The 16,639-nt window shown below is 65.7% G+C and overlaps 3 protein-coding genes across 3 annotated transcripts; all 3 read left to right on the top strand.

Annotated features, from left to right (window-relative positions):
- The first annotated feature begins 438 nt into the window (after nt 1–438).
- GBA1 (glucosylceramidase beta 1) lies at nt 439–3,283 on the top strand. The gene is made up of 10 exons (XM_086478300.1): nt 439–505; nt 827–1,018; nt 1,094–1,240; nt 1,369–1,502; nt 1,586–1,758; nt 1,859–2,096; nt 2,255–2,479; nt 2,592–2,755; nt 2,917–3,042; nt 3,181–3,283. The coding sequence occupies exons 1-10, from the start codon at nt 439–441 to the stop codon at nt 3,281–3,283; spliced, it is 1,569 nt and encodes a 522-aa protein (XP_086334426.1).
- Nucleotides 3,284–6,833: 3,550 nt separating this feature from the next.
- On the top strand, nt 6,834–10,354 carry LOC104348958 (lysosomal acid glucosylceramidase). The gene is made up of 10 exons (XM_086478418.1): nt 6,834–6,897; nt 7,114–7,305; nt 7,388–7,534; nt 7,670–7,803; nt 8,147–8,319; nt 8,432–8,666; nt 9,495–9,719; nt 9,796–9,959; nt 10,044–10,163; nt 10,249–10,354. The coding sequence occupies exons 1-10, from the start codon at nt 6,834–6,836 to the stop codon at nt 10,352–10,354; spliced, it is 1,560 nt and encodes a 519-aa protein (XP_086334544.1).
- Nucleotides 10,355–13,710: 3,356 nt separating this feature from the next.
- LOC104354253 (lysosomal acid glucosylceramidase-like) lies at nt 13,711–16,318 on the top strand. The gene is made up of 10 exons (XM_086478420.1): nt 13,711–13,777; nt 13,900–14,091; nt 14,180–14,326; nt 14,519–14,652; nt 14,847–15,019; nt 15,116–15,353; nt 15,433–15,657; nt 15,738–15,901; nt 16,004–16,129; nt 16,210–16,318. Exons 1-10 carry the CDS (start codon nt 13,711–13,713, stop codon nt 16,316–16,318), a joined length of 1,575 nt encoding a protein of 524 aa, XP_086334546.1.
- Nucleotides 16,319–16,639: the final 321 nt, after the last annotated feature.

Genomic DNA, 16,639 nt, shown 5'->3' with positions numbered 1-16,639 from the left:
GCGCCTGGGGCGCCGGTGGCGGCTCCGTGGGTGCGGGGCGGCCGGGCCGGGGGCGGGCGGAGCGGGGCGGGGCGGGGCGGTACCCGGTGCGGGGTGGGGGCGGTGAACGGCCCCCGCCACCCGTGCGGCTCCCCCGGGCCCGCGGCCCCGTTACCGTCGCGGGGGTAGGGCCAGGCCCCGGTTGGGCAAGACAGCGGGGCGCGGGTCCGGTCCGCCCAGTGGCGGTGCCGCTCCTGCACCGGCGCCCCGGGCGTGGGCGGGACGGGAAGCCCGGGCGCCCTTAAAGGCGAGGCTGGCAGCGGGCCCGGTGCTGCGGGGGAGGTCGAGCACTCAGCGCGGTCGCGACCGGCTCGGGGTGCTACGGGGACGAGAGACTTCGACGGTGCCGCTGCTCACAGGCTCTGCGTCCCGGGACCCGCCGGGGGACGCGGAGGGGCCATGGGGGCCGCCGGTGCCCTGGGCCGGTGGCTGCTGCTGGTGCTGGTGGCCGTGCCCCGGGCCGCAGGTGAGCGCGGGGGACGAGGAGGGCGGCAGCGGGGCGGGGGGGCGCCCGGGGGCAGCACCGGAGCTGGGGGGCCCGGGGAGGTGACGGGGTGCGGTGAGTGCAGGGACGTCACATGGGTGGCAATGGGACGGCGTGGCTTGGGTGCCAGCGTGCCCTGGGACAGGGTCAGGAGCCTGGGGACAGCACCAGAACTGGGGTGCCCAGGGAGGTGATGGGGTGCGGGGGCAGAAGCAGCACCCGGGGAGGGCGGGAGAGCTCTGGCAGGGACGCATCCCCAAGCCGGCAGCTGCCCCCACCCTGCCCGTGCCCCCCTGCCCCCAGGCGCCCGGCCCTGCAGCCCCAAGTACTTCGGCCGCGATGCCATGGTGTGCGTCTGCAACGCCACGTACTGCGACACGCTGGACCCCGTGGTCCTGCCGGCCCCGGGCACCTACGTCAAGTACGAGAGCAGCAAGGCCGGGAAGCGGCTGGAGCGCAGCGAGGGGAGCTTCCAGCGCAGCCTGCGCGCCCCAGGTACCCGCCGCAGCTGGCAGAGACGGGCTGGACCCTGCATGTGACCCGCCGTCACGCTGGCTTCCCTCCCTGCAGATCTTGTCCTGACCGTGGACACAACACAGCGGTACCAGAAGGTGAAGGGTTTCGGCGGCTCCCTCACCGATGCGGCCGCTATCAACGTCTTTTCGCTGCCAGAAACAGCCCAGGATCACCTGCTGCGCTCCTACTTCTCTGAGGAAGGTGAGAACGTCAGGGGAGGTGGGAGGAATGGTGACAGGGACTCTGCGGGCTCTGCCAGGTCGCTGGCAGGGCTTGGAGACCTGTCCCGCTGCCCACCTCTGCCTGTCCCACCCCACTGTGCCTGGCAGGGCTGGAGTACAACCTTGTCCGGCTCCCTATGGCCAGTTGCGACTTCTCCCTCCGTGCCTACACCTACGATGACGTTCCCTTCGACTACGAGCTCACCCACTTCAGCCTGCAAGATGAGGACACGAAGCTGAAGGCGAGCGGTGGGAGGGAACAGAGTGGGGTGTGGGTGGGGGCTCCGGGGCTCGGCTCAGCTGGTCCCTCTGCCCCCTCCTGCAGATCCCCCTCCTGCACCGAGCCTTGGCCATGAGCAAGCGGCCGCTGTCGCTGTACGCCAGCCCCTGGACCTCCCCAGCCTGGATGAAGACCAGCGAGTCCTTTGTGGGGAAGGGCACGTTGAAGGGGCAGGCAGGGGACAAGTACCACAAGACCTGGGCCAACTATTTTGTACGGTAAAGAGCACAGGGGGCAAGGGGGTGGGGGAGATGCCATAGGGATCCCCAGCGGTTGCGCTGGGGAGACCCCCTAGCTCACCCCTCTCCCTGCGCCCAGGTTCCTGGACGAATACGCCAAGCACAACCTGACCTTCTGGGCGGTGACGGCGGAGAACGAGCCCTCGGCCGGGCTGATCAACAACTACCCCTTCCAGTGCCTGGGCTTCACGGCTGAGCAGCAGCGGGACTTCATCGCCCAGGACCTGGGCCCTGCACTGGCCAACAGCTCCCACCGCGACATCCAGCTCATCATCCTGGACGACAACCGGCTCCACCTCCCGCACTGGGCCAAAGTGGTGAGTGCGGCGTGGGGTCTGCCAGCGTGGTGAGCTGGAGCAGAGCCCCAGTCCCGCTGGTGCAGCGTGTCCCCACGGAGAGCTCGGCCACACTGTGCTGCAGCGTGAGGTCTGGGGTCTCTCAACACCCAGTCGCGGTCGATTTTTCTCCTTGCCAGGTTCTGGAGGATGAAGAGGCAGCTCGCTACGTCCACGGCATCGGCATCCACTGGTACCTGGACTTCATCGGTCCCATAAAGGACACGGTGGTGCCCACTCACGAGCTCTTCCCTGACTACTTCATCCTGGGCACGGAGGCATCCATCGGAGCCCACTTCTGGGAGAGGGACGTGATCCTGGGCTGCTGGGACCGGGGGAACCAGTACAGCCACAGCATCCTGACGGTGAGGCCCCTGTGTCACCCTGCACCGTGGGCCCTGGAGAGGGCTGCTGGCGTGTTCCCTCTCCTGTCAGCACCCCACTCCTTGGGCAGACGCCTGGGCTGTCCTGTTGCAGAACCTGAACCACTTTGTGGCCGGCTGGACCGACTGGAACCTGGCCCTGGACCTGGAGGGGGGCCCCAACTGGGTCAAGAACTATGTGGACAGCCCCGTCATCGTGGACACTAGCGAAGGCATCTTCTACAAACAGCCCATGTTTTACCACATGGGGCACTTCAGGTGGGTTGAGGCCCCCCAACACTCTCTCAGCTGCCTGGGCTCCAGCTCTGTGTTGGCAGTAGCAGCCTCTTGGGAGGGGAGCAGGGCAAGTTTGTCAGGAGAGGAGCTCTTCTGGGGTCTGACTCCCTGCCGGGGGTTGCTTCTTGCTTGTGCCTGTGCAGTAAGTTCATCCCTGAGGGCTCCCAGCGCGTGGGGCTTGTTGCCTCCAAAGAGTCCAAGAAGATAGACCTGGAGTACACAGCTTTCCTGCGCCCCGACGGTGCCGTCGTGGTGGTGGTTCTGAACCGGTGAGTGATGCAGCCCGGCCCATGAGCGTGGGACCCCATCCTGCCAGCCCGTGCCTGTGGCTCATCCTGTTGAGCCTTGGGCACTGACGGTGCTCGGGAGCTGCCCCAGGCCTGAGCCCACGGCTCCTCGCCCTCCAGGTCCCCGCAGAATGTCACCTTCGGGCTGGCAGATGCAGTTGGCCTCATCGCGGCTGTGGCTCCGGCCAGCTCCATCCAGACCTACCTGTGGCAGCGGCAGTGACCGGGCTGGGATGCCCATGGCTGGCCAGGGGCCCAACCGAGCTGGGCCAGGAGAGCAGCCCCCCAGCGCCCGAGGGCTCGGGCCTGGAAGCACAGAGGAGGTGGCTCACCGCTCGCTGCCCCGTGCCGGAGCCAGGCGCTCGGGCGAGCTGGAGGAGTGAGCCACGCCGGGGAGTGTCGTGCATGTGGAGGAGGGCTGGGGTCACCGGTGCCCCTCGGGGTGGGGATCCCACAGACGGCGACTGCTGCTTTCTGCTGCTCTGACATTAAATGCTGATGCTGCCTCTATGTCTGTGGCTGGAAGAGAAACGTCCAGGTCCCTCCCCTGCTCCCGGGCACCATGGCTGGGTGCCGCCTGGGCACCGAGCCCACAGGAGTCCCAAGAGCAGTGCAGAGCTCCTAGAGCCCCGTGGGGGTGGCTGTTCTTCCCTGCCCACCCCTGCTGCTCTCCCCCACCTCCCACAACTCGGAGCGAGGCTTACCCTGCTGAGGAGGTGCTCCAGGCACCAGTCTGCTCCCCGTTTCAAGCGTGTGCTGCCTGGCAGGGGTGCGAGCCGAGCGCGGGTGCTTTCCCGCTGCCTTTGCAGGCAGGTTTAGGAACTGGGAGGCAGCTCAGGGTTTACCCTGCACGCGGATGCTTTGGGTCCTGGAGCAGAAGTGGGGGCGAAGCGCCCGAACACCCACTTTGCTGGAAGCCCTAGGCAGGGATTGTGGCCAAGCTTCAGCTTCTCGTGCCTTTCCTACCAAGCTGGGGCCACTCGCCAGCCCAATGCTGGGCTGGAGGGGATGCGTGGACCACATCTCACCCCGACCAGGGTGCAGGGTGCTCCCCAAGGTCAGGGCTGGAGCCAGAACCAGCTCCAGGAGCCTCGCAGCGCGGTGGGTTCAGGGTAGCTGCAAGCTTCTGGGGCTTTGCAGGGAGAGGGGTGCCAGCCAGGCTGCAGCAGCCCCACACTGGGGCGTCCCGTCCCCCGTGAGGACGGAGCAAAGCGGGCCCTACTGCGCCAAGGAGGCTCGGGGTGCACCAGAGCACCCACCGTGGAGCCGGGGCGGCTTGAGCAAGCGGGCACGGGGCCGGGAGTGGGTGCTGAGTGCGGGCACACCCAGGAAGGAGGGAGGGAGCTCGGCGGGCGTGCCGAGCGGAGGATTAGGGCAGGGAGGTCAGGATTGCAGGTAGCGTGAGGAAGGGAGGCCAGGGACGCTGCGCCGATCCGGGTCGGCTGGGTCAAGGCCATCAGGGCTGACAGCAGCGACGCTGCGTGGGCCGGGCACAGCCCAGCGCCAGCTCCGGCAGCACCCAGGGGGGGGTGGGGAAGTGGGTGACGGGGTCACCCCGGGAAGCTGGCACGTCCTGCACCGTGGTGCCACCGGGACGCTGCTCTGGGGCTGGAGCACCGGGGCACCCTCCCGCTCTTGGGGAGAGCTGGCCACGCAGAGGGGCAGGAGCATCCCCCTCCTGCCTGGAGGCTGTTTGTGATTGTCCACAAGAGGGAAATATTTCTCCAGGATCGCAGTGACAGCAAGTCCCACTCCCAGCATCCCTGCGCCCGGGGTGCAGGACTCCTCCACCTGCTGCTTCTGACCCAGGTTCTCACTTACCGGCTTCCTTTAACGTTTTACTGGTCTTGGTAATAAAAGCCGATGGTCAGAGGCTGAATCATCCCAGGATTTGTGCCCTCGTCCTTCTGCTCTGCTCAGCTCTGAAGGACTGACTGGCTCTGGGTTAAATGGAGAGGGGGCGAATCCTCCAACGTCCTTGGGCTTGGCTCATTAATTCTTTTGCAAAGTGTTGGCTCATTTTGGGGCGCACACGGGCTGGTGGCTGCTGGGGCTGGGAGGGTAGCGCCTCCCAGCAACTGGCCCAGAACCAGTGACCACCAGCAAGGGCTGGGTCTCGCCGTGCTCAGGGCTGAGGTCCAGGTGCCTGGCACGACCCTGGAGCCTGAGCCGCTGCTACCATGCGGTGTTGGGGCTCTGCGCACCCGCTCTGGCACCAATGTTTTCGGAGTTGCGATCGCTGTAAAGGCAGCTCAGCCCCAGCTCCGTGTTCCCAGGGTCCCTGTTCCCCAGTGGCCTGGCTAAGGGACAAAAGTCACCCCCCAGGCTCCTCTGCCTGCTGCGGGGCAGGTCTGCCAGCGCCGTGAGAAACCCCGTGTGCTGGGAGTGGCAGCGAGAAGCGGCTTTAGGAGGATTTGGTGGGGCTGCCCAGCATCTCCTGTGCCACCCGCTTCATGCCAAGGCGTTCCCCTTCCCTTGGGTCTCACTTTTCCTGCTCAGCCGAAAGCTCTTATCAGCCAGTGTTGATAGGGACAAGCGCCAGCAGCCTCCACAGTGTTTTTGCTCCCAGGAGCTGGGGGGGCTGTGGGGCTGTGACCAGGCAGGGGGGGCAGGCAGAGACAGACTCCAAAATGGGGAGGGAAAGGGTTGATGGGGCATCCCAGGTGGCTGGCAGCAGGCCAGGAGGCATCTCGGTGGGGCAGCAGGGGCTGACGCATTAACCCATTCCCCAAAATTGGGGCTAATTAGCCTGGGTGTAGCAGCCGGCTGACACTTAGTCACAGCTGGGGGTGGGAGATCCATGGGGCAGAGGGAGGGATGGGGCCAGGAGCTTCTTCCCGGGGCTGCCTCTTTGCCCCTTGAGGGGTAACTGGGGGCTGCCCAGCCCTGGCTGCCCCTTTCCTGGTGGCAGCCGGCCTGGGTGCCCTGTGGCTTGGTCCTATGTGACAGGAGGAGGTGTGGGAGCGTGGCAGGGCAGCGCTGGAGGGCAGGAGGCACTTGGGTTAATTTAGTTGCCCCACAGCTGCATCTGATATACCAGAAAAGGAGAGTCTGCCTGTGGGCTCGCTGTTCTTCCAGGGATTCATCCAGACCCTACCTGACGAAAGAAAGAAAGGAGGTCTTCTTCCTTCTCAGCAGTGCAGTGGGTTCTCAGAGCTGCCCCGTGCTGCATCTCCTTGGGCTGGTGAGGTCTTTGGCGTAGCCAGAGCTGCCAGCACAAAGTCCCCGTCTCTCTGCGGGGGCTGACACCCTTGCGCGGCAGGGGAAGGCGAGGGGCACCCGATGTTCCCCAGCTCTGGCCCTGCGTGGCGGAGACATACGATGGTCCGGGTCCGAGACCAGCAGTCGGTATGGGCCAGGAGGAGAGCAAGGAGGAGCTGTGGGTGTGGGAGAGGGAGAGGGTGTGCTGCGGAGGGAGGTCTCGAAGCAGCTCCCCGTAAAGGTGAGGTGGGGAGACAGGAGCCGCCTGAGGAGGAGGAGGGCTGGTGGCAGCGCAGGTTGGGGAGCAGCCGGGGTGGAGGTAGGTGGGCTGTGGGCTCCTGGGGGACGGATGGACCCACCTCACCTTCCTGCAGGGTGAGGGTCTTTGCCAGGGCGAAAGGACGGAGGGAGCAGCAGGATCTCCCTGGAGGCAGAGGGGTGCTGATCCAGGCGGGGAGCACAGCCTGCCCCTCCACCCACCCCTGCGCCTGCAACTGCCTTGGCTGAGGGTGTCCCTGCTCGCAGGCTCTGCTCCCCGGGACCCGTCGGAGCCAGGGGGACACGGTGGGACCATGGGGGCTGCTGGTGCCGTGGGCTGGCTGCCGCTGCTGCTGCAGCTGGTGCCCTGGGCTGCAGGTGAGTGCAGGGTGGCAATGGGACGGTGTGGCTTGGGTGCCAGCGTGCCCTGGGACAGGGTCAGGAGCCTGGGGACAGCACCAGAACTGGGGTGCCCAGGGAGGTGACAGGGTGCGGGGGCAGAAGCAGCACCCGGGGAGGGCGGGAGAGCTCTGGCAGGGACGCATCCCCAAGCCGGCAGCTGCCCCCACCCTGCCCGTGCCCCCCTGCCCCCAGGCGCCCGGCCCTGCAGCCCCAAGTACTTCGGCCGCGATGCCATGGTGTGCGTCTGCAACGCCACGTACTGCGACACGCTGGACCCCGTGGTCCTGCCGGCCCCGGGCACCTACGTCAAGTACGAGAGCAGCAAGGCCGGGAAGCGGCTGGAGCGCAGCGAGGGGAGCTTCCAGCGCAGCCTGCGCGCCCCAGGTACCCGCCGCGGCCGGGTGGGTGGTGGGTGCCAGCACAGGACGCCTGGGTGCCCCGAGCTGAGCCGGCGTCTCCCTCGCAGGGCTGCTGCTGACCCTCAACGTCTCCACGCGGTACCAGTGTGTGAAGGGCTTCGGCGGGTCCCTCTCCGACGCCGCTGCCCTGAATGTCCTGGGGCTGTCGCAGCCGGCCCAGGACAACCTGTTGCGCTCCTACTTCTCTGAGAGCGGTGAGCCACGCGGACGCCGACAGCGTGGGGCGGTTTGTGGGGTCCCTGGAGGTGGCTGTGCCCATCCCCGCTGTAGAAACCCCCGTCGCCTGGGCACCTGCTCTGGTGCCGCCTGATGCCTTTCCCACTCTGCAGGGCTGGAGTACAATCTCATCCGCCTCCCCATGGCTTGCAGCGACTTCTCCGTGCGCCCCTACAGCTACGACGACGTCCCTCATGACTACGAGCTGAAGCACTTCAGGCTGGCAGAGGAGGACGTGAAGATGAAGGTGGGAGGCTGAAGCCACTGCCGTTGGCACCTTGTTCCCTCTCCCGCCAGAACTCCTGCTCGTGCTGGGACCCCTGTGACCAGGCGCTGCTGAGCCCCACGCACGGCAGCGGGCTGCATGGGGATAGCCCGTGGGAGCTAGCACCTCCTCCGGGGCACGTCCTGGCGCATCCCAGCTGGCACTGGCAGGGTGCAGAGCCGGGGCACTGTGCCATGGGGTGGTGCTCGCAGGCTGCCGTTCCCTGCAGAGGTCCCTTGAGTGCTCCCCTTCCTCCCTCACGGGGCTGTGTGGTTTTGGGGGGCTGCAGCTGGAGCTGAGCTGGCCCCTCTGCCCCCTCCTGCAGATCCCCCTCCTGCATCGAGCCTCAGCCATGAGCAGGCGGCCGCTGTCGCTGTACGCCAGCCCCTGGACCTCCCCAGCCTGGATGAAGAGTAACGGGGATGTCTGCGGGAAGGGCACCCTGAAGGGACAGGCAGGGGACAAGTACCACAAGACCTGGGCCAACTACTTCGTCAAGTACCATCCCCTGGGGCCGGGATGCTCAAGGACCACAGAGGGCTGGGGAGCGGGTTGGGGTGGGCAGAGGGTGGGCAGGCACGGCTGACGCTCCCCACCTTCCCTGTGCCAGGTTCCTGGACGAATACGCCAAACACAACGTGACCTTCTGGGCGGTGACGGTGCAGAACGAGCCCCTCGCAGCGCTCCTCATGCCCTCCGAGTTCCCCACCATCGCCTTCACCGCCGCGCGCCAGCGGGACTTTGTGATCCACGACCTGGGCCCCGCGCTGGCCCGCAGCCCCCACCGCACCCGACTCATCATCCTGGACGACCAGCGCATCCACCTCCCGCGCTGGGCTGAAGTGGTGAAGAGCAAAGCCTACCTCCCTGCCTGGCTCCTTCCTCTCCGTCTGCTCCGTTTCCCACCCAAGTCTCGGGTTTTAGCTGACAATTAAGCCAGCAGCCACCCCCAGCCCTAGAGAGAGCAGGAGGCAAACCGAGTCTGCCAGAGAGGGAGCCGGAGCCGGCTAATTCGGTGGCAACCACCTCCTCGTGTGCCTGGCTGAAGCAGGGACGGGAGGTGGCATCCACGTCCCAGATTCTCACAGTGCAGCACGCAGAGGCGCTGCTGGCACACCAGCACCTTCTCCAGGCAGAGTTTCGGCCGATTCGGCTCACCCCTCGCGATGCTGAAGAGCTGTTTGTGGGAATTGCCTTAAACCGAGAGGAAAGAAAACAAAACGTGCTCCTGCCCCTGCCTCGAGCAGCGCTGGAGCTGCAGGGAAGGGCACAGCACGGCCCTCCCTCACCTCGAACCAGCAGTGCCCGGGGATCAGGCAGGGCTGTGGTGCAAAACCGTCCGGGGAGGGGGATGTGGAGGAGGGCAAGGCAGGAGCAGGAGTGATGCGAGGGCGAAGGAGCCCACCGAGGGGCACGGCTGCCCCCACGCACTCGTTACTCCGTACCCAACGGGGTGCCAGAGCCATGTCGGGGTGCTGCTCGTGGCTTGCTACTTGGGGTGCAGGTGCTGAACGGAGGGGGCTGTAGGTGTGGAAGGCTGTGGTGCCCAGAGAAGGGGACAAGAGGGGAGGCAGGTGGCCCTGGGAGACCCCGCTGGCACGTGTGGTCTGTATGTCCGACCCCACGGGGCTCAGAGTGGCCGTGGTGCGAGGTGTCTCCTCTGCTCCCCCCAGATCCTGGGCAATGCCACCGCTGCCCGCTATGTCGCCGGCGTGGGGATTCACTGGTACCTGGACGGCATCGTCCCGGCTGGAAGCAGCCTGGGGGCCACCCACAAGCTCTTCCCCAACCATTTTCTCCTCTACACGGAGGCTTGCAGCGGCTTCCTCACCCTCCGGTTCTCCGTGTCCCTGGGATGCTGGGAGCGAGGCGATCGCTACAGCCACAGCATCCTGACGGTACGGCCCTTGGCTCTGCCTGCCCGGGGCTGGGGGCCCAGCTCAGCCCCGCTCAGCACCTTCCCCGCCTGCCCAGGTCCTGAACAACTTTGTGGCCGGCTGGACTGACTGGAACCTGGCCCTGGACCTGGAGGGGGGGCCCAACTGGGTCAAGAACTACGTGGACAGCCCCATTATCGTGGACAGCAGCAAGGACGTCTTCTACAAGCAGCCCATGTTCTACCACCTGGGGCACTTCAGGTGGGCCAGGGCCAGGGGGGGCTGAGGTGCTGCCACCAGCCCTAGACCAAGGGCACAATCTCTCTCCTGCTCCTCTCCCCACAGCAAGTTCATCCCCGAGGGTTCGCAGCGTGTGGGGCTGCACAGCAGCTGCCTCATCTGTCAGCTGGAGCACGTGGCTGTCCTGCGCCCCGACGGGGCCCTCGTCCTGGTGGTCCTCAACAGGTCAGCGGGGCAGCCCGGCTGGGGGCTCGCAGGGGGATGCTCAGCCCCAGCTGTGCCAACCCGCTCGGCCCCTGTCACCTCCCAGGTTTGGCTGGGACGTGCCGTTCGGGATCTGGGACCCGGCCGTGGGTTTCATCGAGACCATGGCTCCGGCCAACTCCATCCAGACCTACCTATGGCGCCAGCAGTGATCATCAGGGCAGTGTTGGGGACCGTGCTGGGGGGCTGGGGGGTCTCTGAGGTTCACCAGGAGTCAGCTCTTCCCCCACCCTTTCCAGCATCCTTCAATGGTGGAAGCGGGTGGTGACCCAGTGCTGGGGGTGCAGGAGGTCCTGTCCCTGTGCAAGGGGCTGTGTTTTCTCCTGCTGCTGGGGTCTCCCCAGGGCTGCTGGTGCTTCCCAGCCTCCCCCCTCCCTCCCCAGCAACCCCCAGCCCCCTGAAAGCCGCTGCTGCACCGTCTCCTGGACCACGCTTCCACACGTGGCTCCCTTGAAACCTTCGCGTGTGTCTCGGGTGCCAAGTAAAGCCGTGACGTGCTCCCTCCGGTATGTGCCGTTCCCGTCAGTGTTTCCTCTATGCTTTCGGAAATTGCTCGGTTTTCCTCGGAGAGGCGGCGAAGGGCGAGGGGTGCCCCGGAGGGCTCCAGCCCCATGGCCCGCGTGTGGCTGCCTTGTTTATCGCTGCAGCTGGAGCCTCAGCCGCCTGCCAGCTCTTGATTTGTTTCATATGTGCCCTTGGTGTTCCCCAGCCTACTTTTTTTTAATTTTTTTTTTTTAATTTTTTTTAAATCAAAATGTCCTGTTGCACCAGGGCAGATGCTGTGGAAAAGGCTGAGTGAATTATATCGGTGTCCCCATCCACCAGCCCTCACAGATAAATTGATGCCACCTCTTCCAGAGCTCCCGCCACTGGCTGCATCCAGCCACCCTCCACTGGTGTGGCCTCGGGACAGACTCCCCTCTATTCTGGCTGTGGCCGACACGGAGCTGGCAGCCTGCAATTACCTGGCCATCCTGTTTGCTCGCTTTAAATACCAGTTACAGTATTTGCTTGCTCCAGCCTTTGGGAACGTTACCAGCATCTTTGAAGTCCTGGAATGAGAAAGCCAGAGCACTCCTTGGCAAACTCCCCTTGTGTGTGAGCTGCAGAGCTGCTGATGTTGGGGAAAAAGCTAAAAAAAAAAAAAAAAAAAAGAGGTTTAACAGCTGTTTTCTTGGAGCGTGGCATAAAAGTGGCACCGGGCTCCATCTCAGCCCTGTTCATGGAGAACATCTGCCCTTCCTGTGCTTTTATCGCCGTTCTGGGTAGCGCTGGCCCAAACGGCGAGGTACATCAAAGCTTGGCTGTGCAGGGAAGGCACACACGGAGCCCCGCACGCCCCAGATGTTCGGCAGAGCTCAGGGACGTGTGTGCAGGGAAATGCTTCAGCTTAGCTGCTCCGGGTGGGCTCGGGGCTCCCCGGCCATCTGGAAATGCATCTGCCGCAGGGCTGGTACCTTCTCTCCGTGCCAAAACGCTGGCGGGGAAACTGAGGGATGCGATGTCCCTGGTGGCGGGTGTGAGGGGCCGGGGTGAAGCCGGAGGAATTGTCCCCGTCATCCCCAGCGGCTGCAGCCTGTGCCTTGCTCTGGCCGCAGCGGGAGGAGCGGGCTCTGGGCGAGGGGCTGCGGATCCAGGGTGAGGGGCTCCTGCCTGCCCGCCCGCGCGCATGGCGTCAGGGGGGACACCAGAGCCAGGCTGGGCAGATGCCACCTCTCCTGTGGTTCTGTCCCCCTCCCGTTTCTCCTGATGGGCCGGTGCCTGCAATTAGGAAGGATCCCAAATTAGAAGGTGCGGAGCCCAGACTTGTTTTGCAGGTGATAAACTGCTGCAGCCTGCTCCACCCAGCCTGGCTGCGGGCGTGGGGCTCAGGCGTGGGGGGCACAGCCCCACGGCGAGGGTGAGTAGGGCCTCGGTGGGCAGCCCCTGCAGCCCCCCCGCTGAGCCCATTGCCTTCTCAGCTGGGCGGCGAGGAGCGGGGTGCGGCCGTCCCTGCCGTGACTTGCTGCTCGTGGGGTGGCCCACACCAGGAAAGATGCTGGTGCAGCCACAAGCCGGGCACGGGTCACGGCTGTGGGCAGCTCTTGCCTGTGCCCGTGGCAGAGCCGAGCTGCTGCCGGGTGGGATTCAAGGCTGAGCAGCAGCGTGACGACCCCAGTGGGGACGCCTGGGTGGGCACAGCCAGCCCTACCCCTGCCCGAGGGTGTCCTGGGGAGATAAGGCTGCTTTCCTGGGGGCTCTGAGCAAGGGGAGCGCTCCGCTCGGTGGAGGTGGCTGCAGGGGGTCCTGTCTGGGGTGATGGAAGCACTTGGGGCTGGTGGGCATCTCGGCCCTCCCCTGGCTCCCTCCGGCTTCCCTCTGGTGGCTGGGACAGGTTTCAGGAGAGCTTTGCAAATGTTGTGGTGAGTGTTGTAAGCTCTCTTTGGAGCGGGGTTGTGAAATTGTTCCCAGGGCTGCTCTTCAAACGCAGCACAGAGTCCCATGAGCTGTCCTCTCCCGGACTCACCTTTCCTGCTCCGCCAGACGCCGTCACCTCCTACCACGCACAGCCAGAAAGCAGGTCCTGCTGCCCCGCACCCGGCAGAGACACGGCGGGAGGGTTTTCTGGCAGCAGGTGAGTACCCCGGGTCCAGAGCGGCTTCACCAGCCAGTGGGGATGTGAATAGCGATGCCAGAGGCCACTCTCATGGCACTGGCCATCGCCCTTGGGCAGGGATTGGGAGGTGATGTGTGTGGGACAGCCCGCCTGGCCCCGGTCCCCAGCCCGCACTGTCGCAGGGAGCAGCGAGCTGGCGTCGTCCCACCTTCACCTCCCCCTGCCCGAGGGCAGCAGCCTGGCACCGGGGTCCCAAGGCGCAGAGGTGGCTCCTCCTGTGCCCTCGTAGAGAAGCTCCTTGCCCAGCATCACGGGCAGGGCAGGAGCACCCACAGAGAGCAGGGGGATGTGGGACCCCTCTGTGCCAGGGGCTCGAGCTCCAAACCGCTCAGGGTGGGCAAGCCCAGGCTGCCACGCTCGTGGGGTTGGGAGTGTGGAGCTGTTTGCTCCCGGTCGTGGCTCGGGAGGCACCGGGTACGCGTGGATCAGCACGGCAGAGCTGTGGGAAGAGCGAGAAGGGAGAAGGAGTGGGAGGGAGGTGATGGGAGTGAACCGAGCTGCCGGGTACAGCCGGCGTGTGGGTGGCTGGGAACGCCAGGCCAGTGGGCACAGGGTGGCACGTGCCTGGGGGCTGCACCCCTGGCCGGGAAGCAGCTGGAGCTGTCGGTGGGCACCGGGGTTGAGCGATGGCCTTGGGCTGTAGGCAGCGAGAAGGGTGGCAGGGGCTCAGCCCCGGCGTGGGGTGCTGGTGCTCCCTGAGGCTCCCAGGCAGGGGGATGCTGAGGCTGTCCCTGCCCTGGGTCTCTGTCCCCATGCGGGGCTTGGACAGGGCAAGAGGAGCTGGTCGCTGACACCCGCCGCCCTGGTGCTTGCCGTCAGCATCCATCCGAGCCGCGCTGCCGCGGAGGTGCCATGGGGCCTGGGTGCGCCGGTGTCCTGGGCTGGCTCCTGCTGGTGCAGGCAGCGTCGTGGGCAGCAGGTAAGCGCTGACGCCACGTCCCTGAGCAGAGGGCAGCGGGTTCGGTGTCCGTGGTGGGTCAAAGGGGTGAGCTGGGCTCCTGCCACCGCTCTGTGCCTGCCCGGGCTCTCCTCCTGCCACAGGCGGCCGTCCCTGCAACGCCAAGGACTTCGGTCACGGCTCGCTGGTGTGCGTCTGCAGCGCCACGTACTGCGACACGCTGGACCCCGTGGTCCTGCCGGCCCCGGGCACCTACGTCAAGTACGAGAGCAGCAAGGCCGGGAAGCGGCTGGAGCGCAGCGAGGGGAGCTTCCAGCGCAACGCCAAGACGCCAGGTATCCGCCGTGGCTGGACGTCTGCCCGTGCACCAGGGAACAGAGTCCGTCCCTGCGCAGGAGCTGCGATGATGTTTGTCCCCCGCAGATTTCCACCTCACCCTGGACACGGCGCAGCGGTACCAGAAGGTGAAGGGCTTTGGTGGCTCCGTCACGGACTCAGCTGCCATCAACATCCAGTCCCTGTCCAAGGATGCCCAGAACAACCTGCTCCGCTCCTATTTCTCCGAGGAAGGTGAGCCTGGGGCAGGGCGATGCTGCTGAGTGGCAGGGCTGGTCTGTTTGGCCTCCGCTGCTCACGGTCTGGCTGCTGAGACTTGTGCCAAGGGGCTGGGAGGCTACTGGAAGCCAGGGGGCTGCACACACCCCACAAACCCCCCATCGAATACACCCCAGGGATGCCCATCACTGCTTGTCCTGTCCCCAGGCATCGAGTACAACCTCGTGCGTGTCCCCATGGCCAGCACCGACTTCTCCGTCCGCCTGTACACTTATGCTGACGTGGAGGGTGACTTTGAGCTGAAGCACTTCAACCTGACAGAGGAGGACACAGGGATGAAGGTGAGTCCCCCAGGGCGAGCCCAAGGTGCTGGGGCTGCAGCCTGGATGGGATGGGATGGGATGGGATGGGATGGGATGGGATGGGATGGGAAGCATCTTCCCACTGGTGGGGAGGAAGAGGACTCATCTTGCCACCTGCGATGCCGGCACTGGGGCAGACCCGGAGAGCTCGCTGCCATCCTGATTATCCCCAGATCCCCATCCTCCGGGCAGCCCAGGCAGTGGCCAAGCGGCCGCTGTCACTCTACGCCAGCCCCTGGACCTCCCCAGTCTGGATGAAGACGAATGGCGCGATGACGGGGAGGGGGACGCTGAAGGGCAGCCCCGGGGACAAGTACCACCAGGCCTGGGCCAAGTATTTCATCCGGTGAGGGGTCGCGGGAGCGCAGTGGGCACTGGGGTTGCCGTGCCCGGGGCTGGTGCTGCCGTGACGGGGCCATTCACCATCTGCCCCCGCACCCAGGTTCCTGGACGAATACGCCAAGCACAACCTGACCTTCTGGGCGGTGACGGCGGGGAACGAGCCCACGGCAGGCGAGATCGTCTTCTACCCCTTCCAGTGCCTGGGCTTCTCCCCCGAGCACCAGCGGGACTTCATCGCCCAGGACCTGGGCCCTGCGCTGGCCAACAGCTCCCACCGCGACGTCCAGCTCATCATCCTGGACGACCAGCGGGTGATGCTGCCCTACTGGGCCGAGGTGGTGAGTCCCCATGGCAGCTCTCCTGGCTCCCTGGTGGCTCTCCCAGCCCTGGGCACTGGTGATTCCTTTCTCTTGCCAGGTTCTCAAAGACCCTGTGGCCGCCAGCTACATCAGCGGCATCGGCATCCACTGGTACCTGGACTTCCTGGCGCCCATTGACCTCACGCTCTCCATCACCCATCACCTCTTCCCGGACTATTTTCTTCTCTCCACGGAAGCCTCCACCGGTTCCTACTTCTGGGAGCCCAGGGTGGTGCTGGGTGGCTGGGACCGTGGGAGCAAGTACAGCCACAGCATCCTGACGGTAGGGCTCAGTGGGGGCTACTGGCTCGCTGGCCACCTCCTGTGCCCACCCACAGCTCAGCACCCTCACCTGCCCCGCAGAACCTCAACAACTATGTGACGGGCTGGACCGACTGGAACCTGGCCCTGGACCTGGAGGGGGGCCCCAACTGGAGCAAGAACTACGTGGACAGCCCCGTCATCGTGGACAGCAGCAAGGACGTCTTCTACAAGCAGCCCATGTTCTACCACCTGGGGCACTTCAGGTGGGTCAGGGCTGGGGGTGGCCGGCAAGTGGCTGCTGGCTCCGGCTGCCAGCTCCAGCCACCATCGCGGGCACCACGCTCAGGCCCCGCTTGTCCCTGCAGCAAGTTCATCCCCGAGGGCTCGCAGCGCGTGGGGCTGGCTGTCTCCAAGAAGTGCCGCCGGTGCGACCTAGAGCACTCGGCTTTCCTGCGCCCCGATGGCGCCGTTGTCCTGGTGGTCCTCAATCGGTGAGTGGCTCAGCCCAGCTGCCCCAGCTCAAAGCCCAGCTGCCCCCTCTGACCTGCATCCCCCTCTTGCATCCCCACAGCTCTCCCACGGACGTGTCCTTCGGGATCTCTGACCCACAGGTCGGCTTCATTGAAGCCACGGCCCCCAGCGACTCCATCCAGACGTTCCTGTGGAAGCAGCCAGCCTAGCGGGGCCATGGCTGGTGGAGGAGGGAGGTGCTGGCACTGGGAGGGTGGTGCTGGTGGAGGGCTTGGGGATGGGCCCCTGTGCGGGACCTGTTTGATCCAAGGGCTGTAACGCCTGCTCTTTTCTAGATGTTTTCATAAAATAAACCTGTTTTTTACAACCTCGCCTGCACACCCTCTGCCCCTTGCTGCCTGCTCAGCAGGCAGGATTGTGCCAGGAGCCAGAGGAGGAGGCAGGTTTGGGGCCAGCAGTACCTGCTGAGCCCCGTGGCGTCCCATCCCACCTTTGCCCAGGTTCCTGGGGGTCACCCTACCCGGGAGTGG

Source organism: Leptosomus discolor, chromosome 26 (genome assembly GCF_034619465.1).
Source record: "Leptosomus discolor isolate bLepDis1 chromosome 26, bLepDis1.hap2, whole genome shotgun sequence".
Taxonomy (NCBI): Eukaryota; Metazoa; Chordata; class Aves; order Leptosomiformes; family Leptosomidae; genus Leptosomus; species Leptosomus discolor.
This window is presented reverse-complemented; position numbering and strand designations above follow the sequence as displayed.